This window comes from Rhinolophus sinicus, linkage group LG01, assembly GCF_036562045.2.
Source record: "Rhinolophus sinicus isolate RSC01 linkage group LG01, ASM3656204v1, whole genome shotgun sequence".
Taxonomy (NCBI): Eukaryota; Metazoa; Chordata; class Mammalia; order Chiroptera; family Rhinolophidae; genus Rhinolophus; species Rhinolophus sinicus.
In genome coordinates, this window is record NC_133751.1 from 207,947,040 (window position 1) to 207,973,969 (window position 26,930).

At 55.1% G+C, this 26,930-nt stretch overlaps 1 protein-coding gene across 6 annotated transcripts in view; it reads right to left on the bottom strand.

Moving 5' to 3' along the window:
• The window catches only part of HDAC4 (histone deacetylase 4), a 288,740-nt gene that overhangs the window by 108,925 nt on the left and 152,885 nt on the right, over nucleotides 1–26,930 (bottom strand). For all 6 annotated transcript variants that reach the window (XM_074316010.1, XM_074316018.1, XM_074316014.1 and 3 more), the window contains one exon: nucleotides 4,997–5,241. In XM_074316010.1, the coding sequence (XP_074172111.1) occupies nucleotides 4,997–5,241 (245 nt within the window). The remainder of the gene's footprint in view (nucleotides 1–4,996; nucleotides 5,242–26,930) is intronic.

A 26,930-nucleotide genomic window follows, 5' to 3' on the forward strand; every position in this document is an offset into this window, starting at 1 on the left:
CCGGAGTGAGTCCCCCTACGGGCTGTACTTTGGCCGTTTGTGGAACGTCCCCAGAACCCACTCCCTCAGGCACATTCCCGAGTCCTGCCCTTGGCCAGGAGACTTTGCTTTGGCCAGCGGGGAAAGGAGAGGCTCAAGACACACTGGCCCTCTTGCTAAGCTTGGAACGCTGAAACTCACAGACAATCCACTGCCCCCCACAGCCTGCCGACCACCCGGCCAGACAGTGAGGCTGCTCCAGGTCACGCAGCTGCCAGCCGGTCGCTGGCCCAGAGCTGAGCCCAGGAGCACGAGAGTCCGGACCTGAGGACCAGCTCAAACAACCCTCAACAAACACAGTGGCCTCTGTGGTAGCCACTGTTTGGGGTCCTTTGTTACGTGTAAAGCTAACCGAGACGTGCCTGTAATAGAATCTCTGCACTCTTATAAAATGGTGGCCAATGCCAATCAAGCAGGAAGGACCTTGTGCTGCGTTAGATGCTAAAACTGTTTTCCATTTGTATTAAATGAATATTTCAATCACTGCTCCTGATTCAATGCTCTAAGACCCCGGTTTCAGACACTGGGAATATAAGTCATGTTACTGGGTCGTTGTACTTGGAAGCAGCTTCCGAGATGGAAGGCCATGGCCGCGATCACGTGTCTGCCCACAGAGGGAAGAGCCCCGAGGTCTCTCAGGGGCAGAAGGACCTAAGCCAACGGGAAGGGAGGAAAGCTGAGAGCTGTGCCACGCTGAGCCTACGCTGTGTGGAGAACCTGAGTACTTAGTTCTCTAAACAGAATGGTGCTCTAAGTAGACGCAGGCCCCCAAGAAGGGGCCATGTGTGGAGAGGATGGGATAAGAGAACCACGTCTGTCCTGCAAGTGGGAAATCACTGCCTGGGGCTTTAATGAAGGCGGGAGCTGGCCACCGAGAACCTGGGCGTGTGCCCGAGGACTGGGGCCTGGGAGCCCAAGTGCCACTGGGGAGGGCAGCTCTGCTGGCTAACCCGACACCACTTTTGTATTTGAAACACCGGAAATAGGCATTTCTTTGATAAAGCTAAAAGAATTAAATACACAGCAAACCTCCAAAGCGGTAAATCTAGATAACGACCTTTTAATCATAGGGCTATCCCAGTAGATGAAATATTAATAGCTAACAACCTCTGAGCACAGACACCTCCCACTCTCAAACGCTGTGGCTGTCCCAGGCCCTGTCTGGGTGACAAAGCTCAGTGGGACCCCACGGGAGGGAGACGAGCACTCAGGTGGGACGGGAGAGGCCGTGCACATGGTACTCGGATCAGCCGGGACCGGGAAAGGGGGCGAGGCAGGGTCAGTGCAGCGCTGAGCACCGAGCCCTTACTGAGGCTCTTCTCTATCCAAAGCCAACAGGTTCAAGCTAGACTTTAAAAACGATTCCTTTTCTAATTACAAAATGCTATTCAAAGTCGCTGATGATTTAATGACACTAATTAGATTGTGTGCTCAAGAAATCTGTCTGGCAAACACTGCTGCCAAATGTCACTAACAGTATGATAGCTCATGAAGAGTTTAAATCATCAAAACAAAAGCTGACTGATGTAATGAGACCGTTACAAAGCCCAGTTGGCCGGCTTTTGTGACCTGCATTTTAAATGGAAAAACAAATGATTAAGACGCAGAGAACATGTCACCTTGAGATCCCTCCTGTGTCACTGAGAACCAGGCCCAGAGCCAGGCTTCTGGGGGCGCCCGCCACCTCTCAGTGCCCGGCCCTGAGCTCGCCTGGTGATACCCCAACCTGAGGAGCGCCCCAACAGCCAGACGGCTGTGCACAGGCTGCCGCGGGGACTCTGGAGTCTCTCACCCATCTCCACAGCGTGACACAGACTCCTGAAGCGCCAGGTGAGGCCGGAAACAAGGAGTCAGAGCAAGGCCCCCGAGGCGGTAGCACAGGCCCCTCAAGGTGCTCGATGTTTCTCACTTCTGAGAGCCGCCTCTGATGACCTCACACATGTACTGTTTATTTCTCAATTTCTCTTTTTTCTTGTAAAAGCTGTAAATTCAATTGACTCATACATGAGAACATAAAAAATTGGTCTTTATTAATCCTAGTTGTCTCAAAAGCCTACACTGCAAGCTTAGGGTACAGCCCCCGTCACACCTGCCTGGACACTCCCGTTACGCTGACGTGAGGACCGGAGCACATGGGGGTGACAATGAGCAGGAGACAGGCAGGTGGGCGGGGGCACGAGCAATGCCCTCAGCCAGGCACTGTGCTGGGCCTGCAAGCCCATCTCCAGGTCGGGAGGCAGGGGACAGTAACCCACGAGGCATACGCTGCTCTGGCCTCAAAAGATGGAGGGCAGTGACAGGGCCAAGGGTCGCGAGGAGAGAGCTGGAAGGACGGGAAAGGACGGACTGTAGTGACCCTCCAGGGTGCTGAGACGATGGGGAGATGTGGCACTGTGACAGCAGACGTTCTGAAAGACTGGGCAGGAGGGCACCCCACGCTCGGGTGGGGCTGGCAACATGTGTGCTGACCAGTGAGCAGTGACGTCTGCCCCGCCTTCAGGACTCACAGACGTGAGGCTACTGCCTCAGAGACAAATGACACAGGCAGCCTGGGGGGGCCCTGCCGCTTCGTGCAGGGCTGCACGCCAAGGCTGGTGTGTGCGGCACGCAGTACCCTGGAGGAACGTCAACCACCTGTGACTGCAGGCGGACAAGCGACCATGTCCCACCCCAGCCTGAAACAGAACTGCCTCCTCCCAGACCTGAAAACCAGAGGCACACTGTCCCCTCAGCAGGAAGGGGACCTGGCTGTCACCCGTCCCCAGCACAGAGTGCACCAGTGACATGGAGGCTTTCAAAGCAGCAGGCCCCATGGCTCCTCCCTGTCATCCCCACGGCCAAGAAGAGCGGGTGAGGCAGCGTGGGCGCTCGGTGAAGGGAAGCGAAGCCGTGGACAACGGCAGCACGTGCTGGAAAGCACAGGATCAGGGTGGCTGCAGGGGCGCCAATCTCCATGGACTCGTGACATCTTTGTCACTCAGGATGACCAGGTTCCTCTAAAGGCAAAACGAGAGGCCTCGGCTTCCAGCGGCTCAGCACAGCGTCCTTTCTGTGCTTTGCCGACCTCAGAAGGCCAGTGGAGTCAGGGTGGAAAGTGGTGGTGACAGCCACAACCACACCAAACCAACCACAACCAAAGCAGTGATCCAGATGGCCAGGACCGCAGGGCCGGCACCCTGGTGTCACGGGGCCCGAGGACAAAGCCCTCAGACACACCTCTGCGAGTGCACACACGTGCCCACACATGTGTCGGGGCCCACGAGAGGCATGGGAGCTGCCACCAGCCCCTCTCAGTGACACACCAGGCCCTGGGGTGCAGCTCACGGAGCCAGGTGGCACCAGTCGGAGGCTTTGCTGGCACTTGCACCAAAAAGCCTCAGACAGACTGAAACCACTGGGCCCTGTCCGCTTACCTCCCCTCATCTCTTTAGCGAGATTCTTGAATGAAAAGGCTGAGCAGTGAATTACACAGACAAGGAGGGAAACCGGGGCCCTGGGGTGAAGGGAATGACTGGCCAGAGGCAGAAACAGGTGGGTCACCAGTCACTGCGCCTGGCACCCGTGGGCATGGGCCATCCAGGTGCAGGCGAATGCCTGAGGATGCCAAGCGGGGTGAGCGACACCCACCCACGTCACAGAGGGCAGCGTGGTCTCTTTCGCAGGGGCCTCTGGGAGGTGCCAGGGCGGGTGCTGTCCAACCCAGCCGCCATGGCCACGTGCTCTCTGAGTCTACAACGCTTTACAGCCTCAGCACAGACAAAAGGGTTTGCACTGATGCACATCGGAGCAATATTTCGGAATGTGATGTGAAATAAAATTTTTAAAGTAATTTTACCTTTTGATAGCCAGGCTCCCAATGGCCCCCTGGTATTCACCTCTTGTCTACACCCCGCCCAGTAAGGACATGGGGAGGTCTGTGTGACCAGGAATAAGGCAGGAGAGGGGGTATGTTATTTCAAAGATTAGGTTACAGAAGACATGGAGGCTCCCTTCTCGGTCACCAGGAGCATCACTGTGTTGTGGGAAATGCCCGTGGGGAGTACCTGAGGCCTCCCACCCACGGTCGTGGATCCCGCAGCCCCAGCGGAGCCTTCGGGTGAGACCGCAGCCCTGACTGACAGCTTGGCCGCAGCCTCATGGCAGAGCCGAATCCCAAACACCAGCCACGCTGCTCCCAGATTCCTGACCATCAGAAACCAGGAGATAATACACAATTGCTGTTTAAGCTGCTAAGCTTGGGGGTAATTTGTCACACAGCAATAAATAATACAAACTGGCCTGTTTGGTTTCTTTGCTTTGCTTTGTAAGGTGTTTACTAGAAAATGCAAATTACCTGTGTCACTGTACTACGCCTGCATATTTCTATCTGGTCCTAAATACAGCGAGAGCTTGTCATGTCAGCATAACAACTGGTCTGTCAACTGCAGAACATGACGTCGCTGTCTGTCACTAACACGTTCCTTTCCGATGCATTTCATTTTAAACCTGGGATCAGACTAGATACTTGCAGAGTAAGCACCAAAAAAAGATTCTATGTGAGTTTTCCTTATTCCATTGAAATGAAAAGAAAACGTCAACCATCTCTTTCCAGTTACAAAAGGTCAGTGGGAAAAACTGAGGAAAGAGAGACCAGTCCGAGGAGGAAATAAAAATGATCAGTGTTAATACTTTGGAGCTTCTTGTGCTGGTCATTTCCTTCTTTGTGGACGTGCGTTTGTAGATGAAACAAGGAAGCACCCGTGCTAAGCGCACGTCCACGCGGGCTTCCCCACAGTTCCCGCCACATGCCACGCCCGCCACGCCCGACCCACCAGAGCCCAGCTGCTGGACAAGCAGGCGTCCGCTCTGTGGGCACCGCTGTGCAGTGACAACTGCTGGGTGTGCGGGTCGCCAGCCACGGCAGGTCAGCGGCAGGCGTGAGAGGGGCGCGGGGCGTGGGCAGGTGCCCCCACCTCACCTTGATGTGCTCATGCAGCTGGGCCTCGTGCTGCCGTGACAGCTGCTCGTGCTGCCGCTGGAACTCGGCGATGAGGAGCTGCCTCTGCAGCTGCTGCTTCTGCTTCAGCGCCAGGAGCTCCTGCTGCAGCTGCTGCTCGCGCAGGGCGGGCTCGGCCACGGGCAGCGGGAACTGGTGGTCCAGGCGCAGGTCCATGGGCACTGCCGGTGGGGCCACCTGCAAGGGCAGCGCCGAGGCCACCTCCACTGTGGACAGAGCACAGCACAGAAGAGCCGTCACTGCAGGGCACGGCGTCCCTGGCCCTGAGCCACCCCACCCCCTCTGCCCAGAGCTCCACAAGCACCAAGGGGTCCCTGCGTGCTGAAGGACATTTCATGTGTCAGGTGTCCCCTACTGTCCTGCCCAACAGGCTACAGTGCAGGGCTCAGAGGTGCCTCGGGGCACCCCCATGGGGGGAGGGCAGACCAGGACACATTCACACACCCGCCTCCCTGCGCCCGCCCTCCACCCGGGCTCTGCTGTAGCAGGGGGACCCGGAGCAGCCCCACTGGCCTCTGACAGCACTTTTGAAATCAACAAACAGCAAAGAAGAAAGGGCTCTGGAGAGCTCAACACCAGGCAGCAGAGAGGCAGACTGGCCTGTGCGTCTTTCTCGAAGCCACTGCAGGGCTGTGTGCCCGAAAACACAGAACACTGTGTGCCCCAGCAGTGGTCCAGAGCGCTCAGGACGAGGTCTGTTGCCATGGAGAAGTGAGCGCCCTCTCGGAAAACATGTTTATGGCCGCAGCCAATAAAGGCCCTGCCCGCCTGCCCGCCGCCCACACACATCCATCAGGTCCGGTGCTTCTGGGCTCCACAAAGACGCGGGTTTCCTGCCCGGCACTAATGGGCCGCCCAAGAAAAGCTACAAGCGATTATTTTGATTAGAAACACAAGCCGAATTAATCTTAATGCTTACAAATCAATACCAAATTACAAGGTGAGAAAAGGAACACAGGAAGAAAGTAAGTTTTAAGTTATGGAAATCACAAAACACTGGATGTGGGTGCGCTGCTACACAGGCTCGAGGCCCAGCGGCCCTGGTGGTGCTTCCCAGACACTCGGAGACGCCCCTGCGTCCTGGGAGAGAGTGGTGAGACCCCAGCACAGAGGCTCCGTCCCTTCCAGAAAGCTCCCTCACATCCTACTCTGGGCTCATTTCTTCATCAACTGACAAACACCAGACCCAAGGCACTGGGTGGCAAGAGACTGGGTCCTCCTGTGAGGGTGGGGGGGTAGGAGGGTCCAGGCTCAGATGGGAGCCCCAACTCGACAGCCGAGTGCCACCAAGGACCAGTTCCTCACATCAGAGCCATCTCTGCCTGGACCCTCATCACAGGCCATGTTATGTCACCCGAGAGTGGCCTCCCTACACGCCTGGGACCTGACCCCCAGGCTGCAGAACCCTCGGGTCACACACAACCACAGCCCCACAGCCCATGAGTGGAACCGCCCCTCGGGATAGGACGTTTCTGTGGTCTTGCCGAGGTGGTAGGCTCCACGCTGGCCATTCTCATCAGGCAAGGTCGGGCAGCCCTGGGTTCTAAGGCCCTGAGCTGACACAGTCAGGGGACCCTCCGGTCCCCAGTACCCTGACTAAAATGTGTCATCACAGATGCACTGCATGGTCATGAGGCAGAGCCCAGGAAGTTGCTGACAGCTCTCTGTTCCTTCCCAGACGGGCCCCGCACCCCAGGAAGCAGAGGAAAGAGACAGACCCAGAGGGTGACCAGAAAATTCTTGACATTTGGTCATTTTAAGAAATGATCTAATTCTCCTCTTTTAAGCACTAACAAACCATGGGATAAACACCAGCTGATTATTACTCTTCTGGTCCCAAATCAGTGGCATCCACCTCCAACTTTTTAAATGTATGCATTTACTTTTGTCTAATTGGGTGTCAGGCTTGACACAGTAAGAGGTTTCTAGTTGATATTTACATGAGAAAAAGCAACACAAATGGTGTTTTCATGAACAGGACCAGGGAATAGTGGTGTCCTCTCCGCCCCCGCCCCCCCCGCACCTGCATACAAGCTGGTCAAGACTAGATTTTGTTAATTTCTTCTTTTTTGATCACTTTAATTGTGAAACAAGAGCCAAGTGGAACCTGTGAACACGTTTTATAAAACCTCAGTACGTTCCCGGATTGCTTCAGACTTTCTGTTAAGGGATGAAACAGTATGGAGGGCGGGGGGAGAGCTCGTGCAGAGGAAAGTGACTGCACTTGAAGGAGACTCAGTTCGCGTCTTTCTCTGGGGGCAGGCGTCCTGCCTCACCAGTACGATTGTGCTGCGTGATCCCTAAAGGCATCATTACTGGGACGGTCGCCAGGTTCTGCAGTTCCCTCTGGGAGCACAGATGTGACCACAAAGTTGTTCTCCAGTCACCTGTTAACGTGCCTCGTTACCTGCAATCACAGGTGAGCTACTTCACCACCTTCTCAGGTCAGTCTGCCTGTGCTTTCAAAGCATGAACCTGACTTTGCCGTCCTGGGTCACACACACACACACACACACACACACACACACACACACACACACTCACACACACACACGCACACACTCACTCCGTGATGGACGCAGCCTGACCACTTTATGTGGCCTGAGGACGTCTGTGTCCCTGTCCATAGGTGACAGTGGTCTACGCTGTGCTCTCACTCTGCTTGTGCGGTCTTAAGCAGCGCTCTTTCTGCTTCAGTAAATGACCAGAGAATTAACGAAATCATCATACCGCCCTGTATTTTGTAAAGTGTCACCTCATTGGCCCCTACGGTGGGGGAGGTCAGGTGTGACGCTGGCTTACAGAATGGCCCAGGTGACCTAAGACCCCACCCAAGACGCTGAGCTGAAGGCCCGTCCCTGCACATTTAGCACATCCTCTCCCTATTTCTAACTTTTCATACAAATGTCCAGTAGTTAATCGCTTTAAAAACTGAACATAAAACACCTTCTAAGGCAGGCTTTTTGTTAACTTCAACAACCTGAAGGGCCGACTGTGTCACATTCACTTACTGCAGAGGGCAGGGCCCCGTTCCACTCTGTGCTGGCACTGGGGCAGACGCAGGCCAGCAGGCTCGCTGTGGGAACCAGAGCGGGGAGGGCAGTGGGGCGGGCGCAGGCCTGGAGGAGGGCTGCACGGCGCTGCGCCTCCGAGACCAGAGGAGGGCGCAGGCAAGGACCCCGGGTGCGGGCGTCGTGGGGGTCATGGGAACGCTGAAGCAGAGGAGAAGCTCAGATCCCCCGCAGGCCTGGGGGGGGGGGGGTGAGGGGAGGCCGGGCCTCAGACAGAGGGGCTGGCAGTGGGTGCTGGGGCTGAAATCAAGAGAAGAGGATGGTGACCTTGGGAGGCAGGGGGGATGGTGGGAGGACAGCTCTGCAGGCAGAGGGGCCACACAGGCCTGGCTGGCCGACGGCCCCTGGTCAGTGCTGGTGCGGGCAGCCTCTGCATACTGACCACAAGCAAGGTGAGGTTCATCTGAGTCTGCAACCCAGGAATCTTCTCAGGACACCTTCCCTGGCAGCTCACGAGTCCCTCCGCAGATGCCACAGAACCGACGGGTCCCGTGAGGACTGTCCGAGCTGGGGACACCTGCAGGCCAAACCCTGCTGCCCAGAGCGAGCAGGGAGCAGGCGTGAGCAGGCTGCCGGGCTGGGGCTGGGAGCGAGGCGCCTCAGGGGACACCAGTGCTGTCCTCATTGCACACGGGGCTGTAAGTCCTGCCTCGGTTTACCATTCTGAGACGTCACGGAAAACTGCTGCTGCTGCAGAGTCGGAAGCAGAGCGAAGGGAACGAAAGCTGCCCGCTCCCTACATCAGACACGCCACAGCCAGCTACTGCCACTTCCTGGCCTCTGAAAACAATGCTGCGTCTCGGGCTGGACAGAAACAAGCATGCAGCTGACGCGGGCTGAGGAGACCCCTGCAAGGGCTCCTGAGGTGGGCTGCCTTCTCGCTCCCACGGTGCCACACAGCTGGACGCCAGGTGAGGGGCAAGGCAAAGCTGCCCAGGCCCCGCCCTGCACACCAGCTGCAGGCAGTGTCCCCCATTCATTCGTCCCTGGCGAGTGCGTCAAACATGACTTGTACTATTTCTGTATCAAAAACTATTTGGGATGCCATGAGTTCCCCACAGAAGCCGCTGGTGCTTTTGGCCCAAACGCCTTGAAGAAAACAATAAAACCTTCTCTACTTAAAGAATGCAGAAGCCTGTATTCTCATGAATATCTATGTGGAGGAGAAAACCGCTTTTATAGGTTGCGCCTTGAGAAACATGTTAGTACAATTACTCGTGACGTTAGTGAAACACAAAGGCTGCATTCAGAGTTCAGTAAGAAGTGGCAGCCTGCGCCGCACGGTCCAAGTTCTCGTCACAAATAGACAAAATCGGGGTGTGTGTGTGTGTGTGTCTTTTTAATAAATGACCATGAGAAAGGACACTGTCATTTTCCATGACATGGGTTATGTCCTCTTGTCATGCACCATTTCAGCACCATATAGAAGTGAAGTAAAGAGAAGCACTATTCTTTAGACAGACACGACCAAAGCTTAGGGTCCATTCAAGTCAAGAATGACTCATTCCAATCTGGGGAGAAATAACAGATAGTTCAAATCTGCAGCCACGAGTTCCTCTCACTCTGTCTGACATGTTGCCCATGTGTGCGGGGTGGGGGAGAAAGGGAGGGAAGAGGAAAGGGAAAGTTAGACATGCGTAACTGATTTTAAAATAGTTTCCTCTGTTACTGTGAAAGGCATCACCTGTGCCAAAGAACACGTTTTCGGGTGACAGGAGTGGTACGCGACGGCAGGCGGCCCCAGGGCCCGGTGAGGAAAAGTCATCATGCCCTGCGCCCTGCACGGCCACCCCGACATTCCGATCTCAGTCGGCAGGCCGCACTCTTCCTTCCGGTCACAGCATCCACGTGTGTGACTCTGAACAGGTGCTCACTAAGCGACTGAGGGGGCAGAGACGCAGCGACTGAGAGGGTGGTGACATGACGGTCCCAGGAAAAGATGCGATGTCTGGAGTCCAGTCTGCCTTCAGCCTCCAGGACAGCTGACCAGAATGCCTTCTGTGGTGACATCGTGAGTGTCCCCGGGAAACCAAGGGCCCCCCACTGCAGCATCTGGCAGGGCGGTGACGTGCCCCTGTCCTCAGGTGTGAGCCTCGCAGAACGCCGTGTGGGGAACGAGGCCCTAGGGCAGGGAGGGGGGCAGGTGAGCGTCCTGCCTGCAGGGCCAGAGGGCCAGCCAACCCCACACCTGCCCCGAAACCCAACAGCTCCCACCGGCCGGATGCTGGTCGGCCTCCCCGTCCTGCAGGGCAGTTCCCTGTCTCCATCCTTGACCAGGACACCCGATTTCCTGCTCACTCATCCTCACTTCACACTCATCCTGCAGGAACTCAGGTCCCAGCTGTGTCTCGAAAGGAAGGCACGGAGGCCTGCGTGTCTGGAAGCGCATTTGTTCTCCGCTCCATGTGCTGTCCCTCGGCTGTGCAAGGGGTGCTGGCCCTTCCTTCAGGACCGTGCTCTGCTGGGTCCCAGCCGCGCTACGGAGCAGTGTGAAGCCCTCTGGCTCCGTGTCCTTCGTGTGAGACTCGGTTTGTCTCTGGATGTTTGTGAGACCTTTTCCTTGCCCTCAGTGCTCTGCGGTGTAACATTATGCGGCGTGGAGCCGGCCTTTTCCATCCCCTGTGGGACTCAGTTGACCTGCGCATCGTGGAGCTGGCGTCCTCGTCCTTTTCTCTGAGTCCTCCTTCTGCAACGCCGGATATTTGGGTGGTGAACCTCCTGGAACAACCCTCTGAGCTTCTTTTCCATTTTCTCCTATTTTCCTTTCCTTTCTCTTATGTCCAACTTTCTACACGATTTCCTGAAGTATATATTCTAAGCTTTTCGCCAAATTTTATGCAATTTCTGCCATTGTTTTTAACTGACGAATCACAAAGCCACACGCAGAGAACTAGGGCTCCTGAATGTTCTTCCTCATTTCACGGATCAAGTTACGGTCTCTAATCTCTGAGGACAGTCGTGCTAACTCACTAGATGGCTTTGCTGGACAGTCTGTTTCTTCCACGTCCTGTTTGTTTGCTGCTATCGCCCCAGCTAGAGCCACCGGCAGGTGCCCGGCCACCCCAGGCTGTGACCCCGAGAAGAGCGGAGGGGGCAGGAACCCGAGTGGAAGCTGTGAGCAGTGCTGAGCGTCACTGGAGGGCGTGAGCGGGCATCAGGGCAGACACCTGGCTCAGTGCCACAGGGCTAGCCGCTCAGGTTGGCGCATTTCCCCACAGAGGAGCCTTCCCACCTTGGCACTCAGCGCCCATCACGAATACAGTACATATGCCCTGCTCTTGTTACAGTCCCCAAGTTCTCAACTTGCTCGTGTCCACAGGCCAGGGACTCTGGATATATTCTCCAGAGAAAACTCCTTCAGTCAGCCACCACCTGGAGGTGGGGGTGGGGAGGCTCAGTCCCCCAGTGCGGCGGGGCAGGTGGTTGCGGGTCCCTTGCGTCTGCCTCTATGCCCCCCTCTCCCTGCGCTGCTGTGGGCAGGGCTGTGGGCTGCCCTCTGCAGGTGGCGACACCGGTCCCTTGGGTTCGGGCTTCATCAGTGTGACTTAGGCACCTGCTTTCCAACTTCCAGACTGTGGCTGGTGGTGTTTATTCTTCTGTTCTCCTCATTTTTGTGAGTTTATGGCCTGTCTCTGGAATATATCTTGTTATATTTTTATGGACAATTTCAAAAGTACGTCTTCTGTTTTCCCACCCACTTCCCCTTCTTCTTGACTAGACTGAAGCAGACCTGCCATCACAGCATCCTATCCTTAAATCCTTCGGGAAGTATCTCTAAAAGAGCCCCTTTCAAAAACAAAAACAAATACCATCAACATGCCCAAGTAACTTAACATTTCCATGATAATATCAAAGCCAGAAAGTGTTGCCACTTTTTAGACAGGTTCATACACGGTTTTTAAACTTGATTCAAATCAAGACTCAAATCTACACATTGCAGTTGGCCGATGTCTCTTATATCCCTTTTAATCTGAAGATACCCTTCCTCCTCTCCCTCACTCCTCCACCCTCCAGTTACGGGCTGCAGACTCTGGTCACCTGGCCGTCACCTGCCGCATCTGCGTTCTGCCGACCACAACTGGGGAGCAGATGGGGGGCTCCGAGTCCTGGTGTTTCCTCTGAACTGAGTGGGGTCTGGAGGCCTGGGCGGATTCCGCTTTGACTCCCAGCAGACGCCCTTCCCCGAAAGGTTCTCACCCCCAGGCAGCTCCTGCGAGCTGCGTGACACCCTGTGCTGCAGGCAGCTAACAGGGATGGTTCCACCACCCCCTCTTCATCTGTGAGCGAGACTATGTCTACGTGAGGAAGAACCCCAAACCAACCACCTTGCTCTCTGACAAACAGCTTTTAGGAGAAAGGGCAGGGCAAGTGCCGGGCTCTTCCTTTATTTGCCAATTGTAAAATAATGAGATGGTGCCCAGCAGCCCCACAGGAGAGCAGCGAGGAGGTTCTGCGCTGTCCAGAGGGTAAGGACGCGCTCACTGCAGTTCTGTACTGACTAACGCTCTGTGGTCCTCGGGACGGGGAGCCCCTCGCTGGTCCCGGGTCGGCCTGAAGCCACCAGTGGTTTCTGGGAACAGCCCTCTGCTCCGCTGTGACAAGGCGCTGCGGGCTCTCCCTGTAGTCGTTGATCCCCACGTGGCATCAAACATCCCTCCGAGGAGCACTGGGTCCCCCGTGGGAAGCAGCATTTAGAGACCGCAGGCTGGGGCTGGGTGAGCACGGCTTCTGATCTTTATCTTAACTGGAATTGTTGTGAATTTCAGGAGGGAGAGAAATTAGATCCACGTGTTCCATCTGCTGACTCGCCGTGGAACTTCGGAAGGCACAACGTATTAAACACATCACTCAAAAGGACTAACAGTCACATCAGGTTTTATTCAAAACACTGATTTATATGCAATATCACTTTCCCCAAAGGTGTTCTTAACTGAATTACAATTGTTCTACGTGTGTGTGTGTGTGTGTGTGTGTGAAGGGGAGATGACATGGAGAAGTCAGAAGTGCTTTTTAATGTAAAGATTTAAAGAATTCTGCCGGGAATGTAAATAACTTAAGTGGCCCCTACCTTGGCCTATATGTAAATGAGCACATGATTTGCAAATATCGTTTCTCTTTGCCTCATTTACATGTATATATGCAATACCAAAGAAATAAGCTTATATTAACTATTCACTATCATTTAAATTATACTTGAAAATTTAAAAAAAAAAAGATATGGTGCCTGAAGAGAGTGTTTTGTTTTGTACTGTTTTCAACTAAGATCAAAATGTGAAGAAGTAAATACGACTTACAGAGGCGCCTAGACATTGTCTGGTGACACACACGGGAAGGTTTCCTCCTGGTGTGGGCAGGGAGACGCATGTATCCTGAGGCGGTCTGCATGCATTAAATGTCACACTGGACATAGCCCTTTCTGTCCTCTGTGAACGCAGACAGGAAGACAGTGGCTCGCTCTTCAAAATCAGTGAGCAATCGACTACTAAGGCAGGGAGTCTGCTCCACGCCAGCGGCAGGAGAGGAAGTCCCGGCAGGCACACCTGCCACCCACTCACCCCCCCAGCCTCCGCGTCACCTCGGGGTCACAGGTCCGGTGGGCTGAGCCTGGCCTGGCTTTACAGAGCTACCTCATTTAACATACAAAACAAAGGACCCCACAGGACAGTGACAGATACCAGCCTAATTCCATGTGACAGGCGGGTAAACTGAAGCACCAAGAGTGAGTACCTTGCCCAAGGCCACACAGCAAATGCAATGGCAAACCCAGAACTGGAACTGGGTGTGGAGAGCCTAGGGGCCTGCCGGTCACCCTGCAGCGGCGGTTTTCAGGCTGGATGGGGGACCAGGGAAGCTCTGCTGCAATGAGCGGGACATCTGTGGGCTCCAGCAGAGCTCGGGAGTCAGGTACCCCGAAACCCTGAGAACCCCTGCCCAGAGCTTCCCAATACTGGCAGGCCCAGCAACCCCACTTCCCCTGCAGCCTGGCCAGTCTGTCCTAGAATCACAGGCCTGCTCGAGTGCCCGGTGGCTCAAAGCTTTCCACGAACAAACTCTGCTTCTGAGGAACTCCTGGGCTGGGACAGCCGCAGGGCCAGCCCACATGGCACTGCTCCAGGCTCCAGGCCCGGACACGGCCCCTGCCCCAGCCAGGACTGGCCTCGCCCCCTGCCCAGCACCAGGAAGATGTGTTTACAAGAGCAGCCCAGCCACACGAGCCTACTGAACAGACACGGAAAGAAAAATTCTCTGACACACTATTTCCACCACTAAAATAAGCTACAATTAACAGCAGGTGTGTTTCCCTCCACTGTCTCCGTTCACCTAAGTCAGCTGTCACCTCCACCCGATCACACCACCTCCTCAACACGCAAGCGTCCAAATGTTTCTCTCCGGAAGGAAATCTGAGCATCGTGGATGCACCAGTAAGATGGGGACTGTCAGCCAGTGGCCCTGCCACATGAGGGGGATGTCCCACGGCTGCATAGGGCCCGCCCAGGGCCTTGCAGTCGCCCCCAAGGTGCCCTGCCTTCTCTGTCTGCTGGCACCAGACAGAACATTCCAGTAGGGAGGGGAGCAAGCAAGAGTGCTCTCCCTGTCCGTGTCCGGGCAAACCAGCGTGGGAGCCATTCGAGGTGAGGAGAGGACTCCATGTGGAAACCAGCCCTGTGGCGTCCAGAAGCTTCCATGGGCTTTTAGAAGCACAGCCTTCCATGAGCTCCCCACGTCAGAGCTAGGGCAGGGGAGGGGAGAAGAGAAGGTCCCGGCCTGACATCCGGGGTCCGATCAGCAGCACGAAACGCTGAAGCCCGTTCCTTACGGCCCACAGAGCCCAACAGATTCCCAAGCTTGGCAGACTCTACCGTCCCCAGAGCAGGCACAGGGGGCCCACGGGCACAGGGAGGGCCCCCGGGCACAGGGAGGGCCCCCGGGCACAGGGAGGGCCCCCGGGCACAGGCAAGGCCACGGGCACAGGCAGGGCCCACGGGCACAGGCAGGGCCCCCGGGCACAGGGAGGGCCCCCGGGCACAGGCAGGGCCCCCGGGCACAGGGAGGGCCCCCGGGCACAGGCAGGGCCCCCGGGCACAGGGAGGGCCCCCGGGCACAGGGAGGGCCCCCGGGCACAGGCAGGGCCCCCAGCACAGGCAGGGCCCCCAGCACAGGCAGGGCCCCCGGGCACAGGGAGGGCCCCCGGGCACAGGGAGGGCCCCCGGGCACAGGCAGGGCCCCCGGGCACAGGCAGGGCCCCCAGCACAGGGAGGGCCCCCGGGCACAGGCAGGGCCCCCGGGCACAGGCAGGGCCCCCGGGCACAGGCAGGGCCCACGGGCACAGGGAGGGACAGAGGGGATGGGGACGACGGCAGTGGCCGGAGCATGAAGGAGAACAGCACCCCTTTCCTGGAACGGACACTTCCCGTTGTAACAACCAAGTGATTTCTAGGAAAAGCAACCATGGTTCCTACAGGCGCCTAGGAGGACAGCAGGGCTGACCACGCTCAGACTTAGAAAATCCCCTTCTGTACTTAAACCAGGAGTGAGGAGACGTGACTGGAAAATAGTAGGGATCCCGCTTCAGGGCCCCACGGGAAGGACCAGAAGCCCTGGTTCCCTGTCCTGGAATTACAATCCACATAGTTAGTTTGGTGTTTAGGCTGAAATCCAGGTTAACTGAAACAGGCCTGGGGTTTCATAAGTGAACAGACTGGGCTGGCCCGTCCCCGCACCGTATTCCTTAAAGGCATGTGTTTCCTGACGGGGACACACGGGCACAGACATGGGGTAGAAGAGAAAAGACAGAGGCCCACCCACCCTCTTCACTAGCTACCGTGTTTCCCCCAAAATAAGACCCAGCCGGACCATCAGCTCTAATGTGTCTTTTGGAGCAAAAATTAATATAAGACCCGGTAGCGATGAGGGTCCGGCTAGGTTTTATTTTCGGGGCAACACAGTACGACCTGCCAGGGCGGCTTCACAACCAGATCCACACGTCAGCTCCGAGCCCAGGAGCCAAGCTACACCCTGGAGGGAGCAGCCCACCTCCAAGCTAAGGCCACCTTGGACAGGCTCCCCACCCCACCCCCGCTCAACACAGAGTGGGGAGAGGCGCCCACCTGCCCGGACCCCTGCCTTGGCCCAGCCTCCTGAACTCACAGGGAAGGGGTCCCTTGGTTCCGACAGACATGGAACCTCAGGTGACAGGAAGAGGCCCCAGAGATAGTCCGGAGTCATAACGCACCGAGGAATGAGATTCCACTGACGGGTGAAGGGGGCACAAAGCCCGGCTTCATGTCCTCAGGCCTGGGTCTGAGTGGACGGCAGCTGCTGGCCACTTTAGGTCAGCTCCCCACCCCCCTTCTCTCCCTTTGTGAAAGAAATAAAAAGCTCTTTGTAGCCCAGGAGAATGAAGGCAAGGGAATGAAGACAAAGGAGCAGAAGCGAGGCGATTAGAAGGTTTCTGTATAAATTAGAAGTGCCCGTCCGATGACGCCTGCGCTCCCCCCCCTTCTCACCCGCCCGCCAGCAGGCCCCAGCTGACTGCTGAGACACCCCCTCTTCCTGCCCGTCTCCCCGTCATCTACGGTGATGAGTCAGCAACCCTGTGGCCGCAACCAGCCAGGGAGGGTCAAAGCCCGTGCTCTGACCTCTGCAAAGGCAGTGTTTGAAGACAGGTGGCCGGGAATGTTCCAGAACTGGTGGTGGAAGACATGACTCTGCAGACACACAAAGCACAACCAAGCAGGAGAAAACAGAAAATAAATTAAGACAATCTCAGGGTGAACAAGCTCAGCAGACAAGGACACGTAGGCATGGCTGCCCCACAAGGGACATGTGGTCACAGACAGGAAACAGTGAGCGCTGAGCGTGAAGAGAAGACACAGTGAGACTACAACTGCGGACGCAGGGCAACGTCCTCCCAGAACGCTGGCAGAATACACACACGGGTGTCAGACACATGCCAGATCCAACACCCCCTACAAGCCTTCAGTTAAGGGGAGGCCCCAGAGCGTCTGAGACGCAGGAAGAAAGAAGGGGCCGAGGAACGGACGAGTATGCGCACAGTCCCCAACCGCCCGAGCAAGACAGGAACAATGACGACACCTAGCTGTGCGGCTCCGGTGAAGCCGACGGAGGGGTGCTGTGGAGGATGGGCAGACACCCTCCCACTTTAAACACGTAAGTGCCTGTAGTAACGCTTCACGCCTCACAGAGAAACAGAAACAGAGCATGTCGCTTCCAGAGCAGAGTGAGGAAGTAGGGCAAGTTCAACCAAAAAGAATCCTGAGGAAAACCTGGCTGCTAAGCACACACAGTGGGTGCCTCTCGATGAAACGCTCCCTGCGTGTCAGGTCTTCCAGCAACATGCACACTGGGATCTCACCAAACCTCCAGACTAAGCTGCCCACGTGCAGGAAACACAGGCATCCCAGTGACGAGACAGGGATGAGATCAAGCAGAATTTAGAGCATGGGAAACTGTGGGATAAACCATCCAGTATCTTTAGATGAACCACAAGGGTCAAAAAACACACAAACAAACAAAGGGTCGGGAAGATAATCCTACAGGTTAACTACAGGCTTAGGGACATACTAACCACCACGTATGAATGCTAACTGGATCCCGAGTCAGACGATAAACTAAAAAATACACGCAGTGGAAAATCCGCGTATCACTTAAGTCGGCCCTTCACATCCGAGGGTCCGCCTGTGGTCAAAAAAGAAGCGTATCGTTTGTCCGTGTGGAAGAACGAACCCAAAGGCAGCCGCGGGGCTCTGAAGAAGGTTACACGTCCTCTGCGGACACAGAGCAGAGTATTTAAAGTTTGCGTTCATGGGAAGATGGAATTCACCCCTATTCACAGCACAGGCCAAAGTTAATTCCACAGGGATTAAGACAAATGTGACCGACAACATTAAAAAACCTTCAGAGGAGACTATTGGAAAACATGCTCATCACCTGGGAAATAAAAACTCAAGATGCAAAACGTGCTTACCACACGAGACAAAATGATCAGCTTGACTACATTTACGTTACAGATTTCTGCTCAGCAGAGACTACTGCAAAGTGGAAGCCTGATCGCGGAGGAGATGATCAACGCTCCGTAGGCCTGACAGAGCCCTTGTATCTGTAACGTGTAAGTAACTGCTGTAAACCAGTACCAGAACGGCAAGGTGGGAATCGGCCTTCCAGAGCCCTCTCAGAGGCAGAAAAAGGCTAACCTGGGGGCCCACACGACCACCAGGAAAGCCAGTCAGACCACAAGACGTCTGAGTCTACAGCCACTGTGCTCCGACATCACCACGCGTGGGAGGCTCTGCGCAGTCGGTGCCGGAAGCCTCGGCAGTGGAAACGAGAATGGACTGGGAAAGCAGTGGCTTTCTCTCGTAAAGCTGGCACGTGGTTCTAGGACCCAGCAGTTCCCCTTTCCCCCCAGGTGCACCCACACCTGAGACGTTCCTGCACATGTGTACAAAACGGTGCAAGAATCATCTTTAGAGCAGGGCTGACTGGGAACTGCCCGAACAGCCATGGACACAAGGACAGATAAGCTGTGGGGTGTTAGGAGCGTGTAATTATGTGCAGCAGTGAAAATAAATGAGTTCCAGCTACACAGAAACATTGAGTGACTCTCAGGAACAATGCTGGGGAAACACTGCAGAAGCTCATCAGTAAACACCGCATTTACAAGCTCAGAAAACAGCACTAAACTGCAAGCTGTTTGAGGAACCAGATGTAGATGGCAAAACTCGCTTTTGAATGAAAACAAGTCAAAGACAAACACAAAGTTGAGAACAGGGTTTGTGCTAACGGTGAGGGGTTGACCAGCTCTGCTAGGCCTATCAGCAAAAAGGCTCGGAGCCCCAGGGAGACCAGGCCCCAAATCCACCCAGGGCAAGGTCTCATTCCACTGCTCACCAAATAGGACTCATCTGGGGTTGCTTTCAGGGTCCTCTGATAACAAAGGAAACATTCTACCTCCCCGATTCTTAGAACAGTGCCCACAACACAGCCAACAAGAAAAACTCTGACACGGGGTCACCCAGGGGTGCAGCCCTGGAAGGGGCTGGGGGGGTGCCCGACCCTCCCCAGGGGAGACCAGCCCTGCCCGTGGCACCCTGCAAGGAGAAACAGGGAAAGGCGGCATCCGTGACCAGCTGGCGCAGGGACCGATCATTGAGCCTTACAGCCCACGTACAAACGCTTAAGGCCACTTACATTTAGACATGTCGCCAAAAGGGGACAGACACCGGCTTGCAGACCCTTTTGTCCATTTCCTGAAAGGTAAGATGCAGGGATCTTAAATGCCCCCTACCTAGAAGGCAGATACTGCTGCACCATGGAGCCACCAACTTTAATCACCTAAAACCACCAAAACTCACTGTCATTTAAGTTCCAGTTTAAGTTGATCTGTTCAAAATGAATTTTAAATGACGATTTCCCACAGAAGGAAACACCGTGTTCCTTCCATCTTAATTTTTAATCATGCAAACACAGCATGGTGGCCTCACAATCCACAACTCTAGAAAGCTGGATGCTGTCCCTTTCCCGGCCAGCCCCTGCTGCTTCTCCAGTGCCCAAATGCCCCACTTCTAAGACTGCGGGTCCCCAGGTGGTCCAGGTGCCCCCACAACCACCTGACTGAGTGTTAAGTGAGGAGGAAGAAGGTCAGTAGCTGAGTTTTACCTTGAGATAAAAGACACTGGGATGATACCTGCGTTTGAAAACACCATCTTCCTGTTACTTGGTTTAACTTGAATAAGGCATCACCAGCCAACCAGGGGAGACCCCAATTCTTGGGGCTTTATCTGAGGGGAGGGCTATGGTCCCCAACCCCAACTATTCAGCAGGGAAAGAGCTGCAAAAGCAGCTTTGAATCCGGGTCTGGGACGCCTCTCACTTCGGCTCATTGAGCTGCCAGACATTCTTAAGCCATTTGACACATTCCCCAGAATCGGGCGTCTAAGAATATCACGGGGACGTGTGCAGCTGCTCGCGCCTCTTCTTTAATGACAAGCAAACAACACCCCAAAACAAACCAAAGGCAGAGGAACAGCGCCCCCCCCCAGGCCTAATATTTTATAAACAATCATCTCACTGAGGTCAGGGCCACGTGATGAAGCCTCCGGTCCGAGCGGACAGCGCTCTGACAGACTTAGCACAGCTCCCACAGTGCTCGGAAAAGATGGGGAGCAGTGTCTGCGCCGTGAAGATTTTAATGCTGAAGCCCAGTAACAGGTGTTTTCAGGAAGAGATGGGTAGAAGTGTTGTGACCTGGGACGCTTTGCATTTCTGGAGTAGTATTAGGGGTCCAATGAATCTTTAACGCAAACTACAAGTCCCAGCATGGACGGTCTGTGCCCCCCACCGCCTTCAGGCTGAGCAAGAATGGGGGAGGGAGGGTGTTCACACTTGACGTTGGCAAGAACACAGCTGATGGTACTCACTGCGCTCCCCCCGCAAACTCCACTCTAAGGGCTGTAAAACAAGGACACAAACCTTCCCCAAAACAGGATCACGCACAGAGACAACACATCTACCGAGTTTAGGATCTTGAGGTGGGGAGATTATCCTGGATGACCCGGGTGGGCCCCGTGGGATCACAGGGGTCCTCACGAGAGGAAGGCCGGAGGGTCAGAGTCAGAAGCAGATGGCAGACTGACGCGATTGCGGGCTTTGAAGATGGCGGGCCAGGAGCCAAGGCGAGCGTGGCCCTAGCAGCGGGAGACGGCCGGAAACAGACTTTCCCCTGGAGCCTCCAGAGGGAACAGAGACCTGCCGAAGCCCTGATCTCAGCTCCCAAGCCGGACTTCTGGCCTCAAGGACTAAAGTAGTGTCTGCTGTCATAAGCAACCAAGTTTGTAGGAACTTGTAACCTGCGGTGTCCACAGAAAACTGCTGTGCAGGTACTGTTGACACTTCCTGTCTCTGTGACCTCAGGCAGATTTGTCTGCTTCTCTGCTCCTTGCCCCCTCTGTCCAATGGGGGCTAGCAGGTGCTCAGTGGCGGGACCTGTCCTACTCGCCTCGTGGCTCTCCTAATTATCTGCTTTGTGTCGCCTCCCCCACTAGACCACGCTCCTGGAGGGCCGGGCTTGTGACGGTCCGTGCACACACACCCCGGAGAGGCGCTAGGAGGCGGCTCAGCACCGGCGAGGCAGCCAGCACTCAGGCGGCGAGTCCGTCTGTGCAAGCAGCACGCAGCCGCCCCAGCACTGCTGCCCAGTGTCACTAAGCACGCCAGTGCTGGGCGGTGGCCCAGGCCACCTTCACAGCTGAACAAACGCCACCTGCTGTGAATGTGTGGGTCCTAGCTGGCCGTCAGCTGTAACCAGTTAGCCATTGGCCACTGATATAACTGCCGTGGCTACGCTGGCAGGCCTGGACTGCGGATAGTGTGGCTCCTGCTTCCTGTGTCTCCAGCCCAGCCGCCAGCAAGACTATAGTGGTGTGACTCCCCCACCCATGGCTCCGTGGGTGTTCCTTTTTGGCCTCACCATGTCCTGTGTTCCTGTGCGGGGAGCGGGAGCAGAGACCCCGCATGACAACCACACATCCAGCTTTCACTCCTCTCATCTGGTAACATCCATGTGTTTTAATCCCCTGGAATAAAACACCCCAACTTTCACCTGATAGAAGATGGAAAAGTGAGTGATGCAGTTTTTAAAACAGACTTTTCTGGTTAATATTATGAATTAAAAAATAACTATAGATTCAGTGGGGTGCAAATACAGTACAGCGAGGTCCCAGGACCCTTCAGCCGGCTGTCCCCCCAGCTGTTTCCATGTGACATTGTGGGGCACACAGCATCTCCCAACTGAACAGCAGCTATGTCCGCATGGCGACACTGCAGGACGCTTCCAAGGTATGAGAAACTCCGTAACCGCGTATTTCAGCCAAAGCTGCGTGCTGGTGGAGAGCTGTCTTTATACCACCCACCCCACTTGGTCTGCCTCTCCTGGGGCACAGTGTTTCAACAAGTCCTATCGAATGGGAAGCTGAAATTACTGCAGTTATCATGGACTTTTAAGAACAAAACTTTTCTTAACAGATCACATAGATGGCTTTTGAAATCAGAGCATTGAGCTGTAGACACAACGCAGAGAGCTTTACTCAAAAAGTGTGCTCCAAATCTGACCCTACAGAGAAGAGTTACTGACACACAGTGTGTGTCTCCACGAGCCACCTTGGGGGGCTCCGAGGGCCGCCTGCACGGGCAGGGGAGGACGCCGCCCTGCCACAGCTCCGCAGGTCAGGAGGCCAGGCATCGTCTCCCTCGGCTCTCAGAGCCTGGCTCTCAGGACGGCCCTGATGCCACTGCCGTGGGGCCCGTGTGCCGGCTGTACCTGCCAGGGCTCCACCTGCGCTCCTGTCTGTGCAACTGAGCGAGGAAGCAAGTGTTAGATCCCACCCCGCCCCCACCCCCACCCCCCACTTCAGAACTATCCTTAAAGATCTTTAGAAAATCCTTTTCCTGTTTCTAATTTGTTCTGTATCCTCCAAGAAGAAAAACTGTCTTTTGGAAATATTTTCAAGCTTAAATTGAGCAAGAGCTGTAATAAAAACCTGGCATGCAGTGGGGAACTTGGCTTTGAAGAAGTGCACAGATGTAGTTCCCAGAAACTATAAATAGAACTGGGCCGTACCCCACGACAAACGGCGGAATGGCTTTAAGATCTCACATATAAATGTGGCTTCTAAACACGAACCTGACCTCCAGGAACAAGTGGCAGGCAGAGCAATCCACCCGAGACGCTGCTATCGTGATTCTATAAACAAGGTATTACAGGACAAACACTCAGATTTTATGCAATTACAACACAAAGGCCATAACACAGAAATAACAACAACAACAACAAAAACGTGATGTGCTACCACTGAGCTCTTGTGAAGACCTGCGCTTCTCTCCCTCCTTCCGCCCTCACAGACCCACGAAACGGTCCCAGTGGTGACTGGGTCCCACAGATGGGAAACCCCGACTGGGAGGTGCTGGCCGCCTGCCCAAGCCACTCAGCCACGAGTGCTGACACCTGGATCAAATCTGGTCACACCCCCGGAACCCCTGCTCCTTCCCCTGCAGCCTGGCCCCCATTACCTGCCCACACCTGGGCTCTGGCTGTGCTTACACCTGTACGTTACCGTCTGAAAGCCATTTTGATTGCCCTAAACTCAGTGGATAAAAATAGATTATCTGAAAATCAAAAATAGTTCCAGTGGTCTGAGAAAGCCACAAATCTCCTCTGCAATTGTCCTTGCCATGTCAGTTACATAAGGTCAAGTTTACATAATACAAAGAGCACATTTCAGAATTTCCTTCTTAGCAACCTCCAAACGTTTGGTTATGTATTTTACCTAACAGCTGGGTTGCAGTAGGAACCAATATTACTTAATAATAACAGTTGAAATAATATTTAAAAATAGGTGTTTCTTCCACTTGGAGAGGGAAGAAGAGAGGGCAGCCAGGAGGCCAGCCTGAGCAGGGCTGCATTTGTCAGGGTGACTGGCCTCTTCCAGCACAGGGTGGGGTGGGGTGGGGGCTGTGCCCCTGGGCAGCAGCGAGCATTCCACCTGGGCTTTCTGGGGACAGGCGCACCCTAGCTGGGCCACACACGTCCAGAGGAGGAATGCAAAGAAACCCAGCTTCTTTCCAGGATTTGTGGGTCATGGGGGGTCGGGTGGGGGAAACCCACCAGGCACTTGGAAATGTGGGACTTGAGTGTGTGCTTGTGGGGGGTGGGAGAACACCCAGACACTTGCGAAAATTCAGCACCTTAATGTATATGTAACCGGGGTGAGGTTCCTTCGCCTCTTGCAGCCTCACCAGGAGAACGCAAGGCCAGGGAACAACGTGCTGGAGGAATGATGGCGAGGCCACAGGAGGAACGATGGCTGGCCCACTGTATTGGGATGGCCATCACTACTGGAATTCTCAGTGATGCAGGGCTGCGATGCTGGGCTACCCGACTGAAGGTGTGGGGGCCCTGCTTCTGCAGCTGGGCACACTCACTCTCATTGCAAAGGAGAGATAACTCCTGTCATGCGGGATCTCTGGTCCCGCTCCCCACATAAGAACGTAGGACATGGTGAGACCAAAAAGGAACACCCACGGAGCCATAGGTAGGGGGTTGTTGGTGGGTTGGTTGGTGGAGAAGCAGACAGCAGACTGCGGCTCCTGCCTCCTGTGTCTCCAACCCAGCCGCCAGCGAGACTATAGTGGTGTGACTCCCCTATCTATGGCTCCGTGGGTGTTCCTGTTTGGCGTCACCATGTCCTGCGTTCTTATGTGGGGAGCGGGAGCTGAGACCCCGCATAACACTCCAGAGAAACAGAGACGCTCCACAACGTAGTATGATTTGGTCAAAAATGCACTGGTAACTCTAGGCAAACACCATGCGTAGAAAAGAATTATAAACAATGTCTACGTTACAGGTGTTGCCTGGAGACCCAGTCCCTCGGCAGATTTGATTTCCAGCCCATCTTTGTGCCACTGACCCTCAACTTGAAGCCCCAGCCTCAGCCCCCTCCCAAGTTGGGGCTCACGTTCAGAGCTGCTGACCCAATACCTCTAATGGGCGTGACTTTCCAACAGTCACCTGTCCAACCCCAGCCCTCATCTCGGCCCACGGTCACCTCACCCGTGCTCCCCACCACAATCCATGGCAACCGGGCACCCAGCTGCTCTGCGCCCACATCCTGCTGTCGTTCCCCGGAGGGGCTCCATCCCAGCCCCCCCACATCCTCAGTAAACGCATCCAACATGTCTCGAATCGCAGTGATTTTCACCACACCCCGTGTGTCTACCCTGCCGGAGCCCACGGGCCAGTACCAGATTCTGTGCCGCACAAGGTCGGGGGTCACTGTACCCAGAAGCGCCAGCACCTGGCTCCCAACTCGCCCAAAGGCGAAGCCTCATTGCTCACGGTGGCCTCACGTCCCTCTGTGACCTGCAGGAGCCCAGTGCAGCATTTCCAGCCACACGGCCAGTACACCTGTGTCACCTCAGGCCTCTGCACTGGCTGCTCTGGGCCCCGCCCGTCCTCCGGACCTGCTGTCCCTTCTCCACTAGCTCGTGACCTCCACCCGGCCTGCCCAGCCCTGATGCCAAACTCCGACTCCCCACTCCCGCCCCCGCGCTCTCCCTCGCTGCACGCGGCACTCACTGCGTATTCAGTGTCCTCTGCCCCCGGTAAAACACGAGCTCCAGAAATGGGGAAGTTTCATTCATAAATCCATGCACCCCCAGTGCCAAGGGAGTGACTGGCACCTAGAAGGCCCCGTCACCGTGAGGGAATGGCTGAGTGAGCCAGCCCGACGTCTCGGCAGTGAAGCCTGCCTCCGCCACCCCACTTAAACGCAGAAACCCACCCCAAGAACTGCATCAGTCCCCACGGCCTTAGCTCCACGCATTGACCACCGCCTAACGTAAGCTGAAGCTCTGTGTGATTTCCTGCCACGAGTCTGAACCACTGGGCGTGTTGCGAATCCGGCCCCGACTGCTGGAGACCAGAGCTCCGGCTCACAGTGAAATCATGAAACAGGACCACAGTGTACGTCTCAACAAAACGCAAAGACGTGGTGATTTCTAACCTAACACAGGCGCCGAGAAATCAAGGACAGAAAGATGGCTTGAAAACTTCATACCTTCAGATGAAAAACACTTCTAATTAGTTCCTTTCTTTTAAAAAAATAACCATCAGACAAATTTTAAAGCAGCTACAAACCATCTCCTACAAGTTAGAACTTACCAGGAGCAGCTCCATTCATACAGGACTATATAACCTTAACTGCTATGTCAAAGGAAGAACGCCCTACAATTAATGAGCTAAATGTTCAGCCCATGAATTCAGAACAAGGATACCTGAATAACCGACCCCCTCAAAAAAGCAGAATAGAAAACAGCAATTAACGAAATTGAAAATAAATGTACAACAGAGGAAGACCAGAGGCAGAAGTCGGTTCTGTGAAAGACAGTAAAACAGACAAAGCTGGACAAGCTGGGCAGGGCGCTCTCTGCTCCCACAGCCCCGGGTCTGCACGTCCCCGCTGTTCCTCATCAAGACTCCGGGGGCAAAGGGCAGCGTGGCTGGCAGGCCCTGCAGGGGTCCCTCCCCGAGGCTAGCCACAGCCTGGTGCTCAGTGGGTGTCAGTCGGACTGAATGGCACGCCAGCCCTTCCCCTCCTTGCCAAGGGCGCCACGGAGAGCCTGGGTTGAGTCAGGGCCCACTGCTGTGAGGCTCCTGAAACGGGACTTCTCCCTGAAAAACGGCAGTCTGTCCTTGACGGCGTTACTGGCACGACAAACGTTTACATTCAGGTGTGACCACAAAGAACTAAGACCGTCTTCATTGGACACAAGGGAAGAGGGACAAGAGCTAACACGCCACCACCCTGATTCTGGCGGGGTGCACTTTAGCTACCGCAGACGGGGTTCCCGTTTCCAGGGTTCCTGTTTCCGGGGTGCACTCTTTGGATACACTGCATTCTACCCTGTACCCTAAAGAATAGAACACGGAGGAGAGAGAGAGATAAAAACACAAAAGGCACTTTTCCCCCAACTGGTGTCACTATATGTATCAATACATCCCTGGACACACGTGGCCGCAAGTGACACTTGTAATGAACAAACACAACAAAATTCTGAGTTGAAAAAAACCCTTTCTTCCGCCCAATAATCATGGAGAACTTCCAAATATCCCAGGTACATGAAAGGACAGTTCTCTACTTTCCACACCAACACGGACCTCAGGGTCGCTGCCACAGCTGCCACCTTCTTCCTGTAAGATGGGGAGACAGCCAGCTGCCATCTCACCACAGCCGGCTGGTGTGGCCATG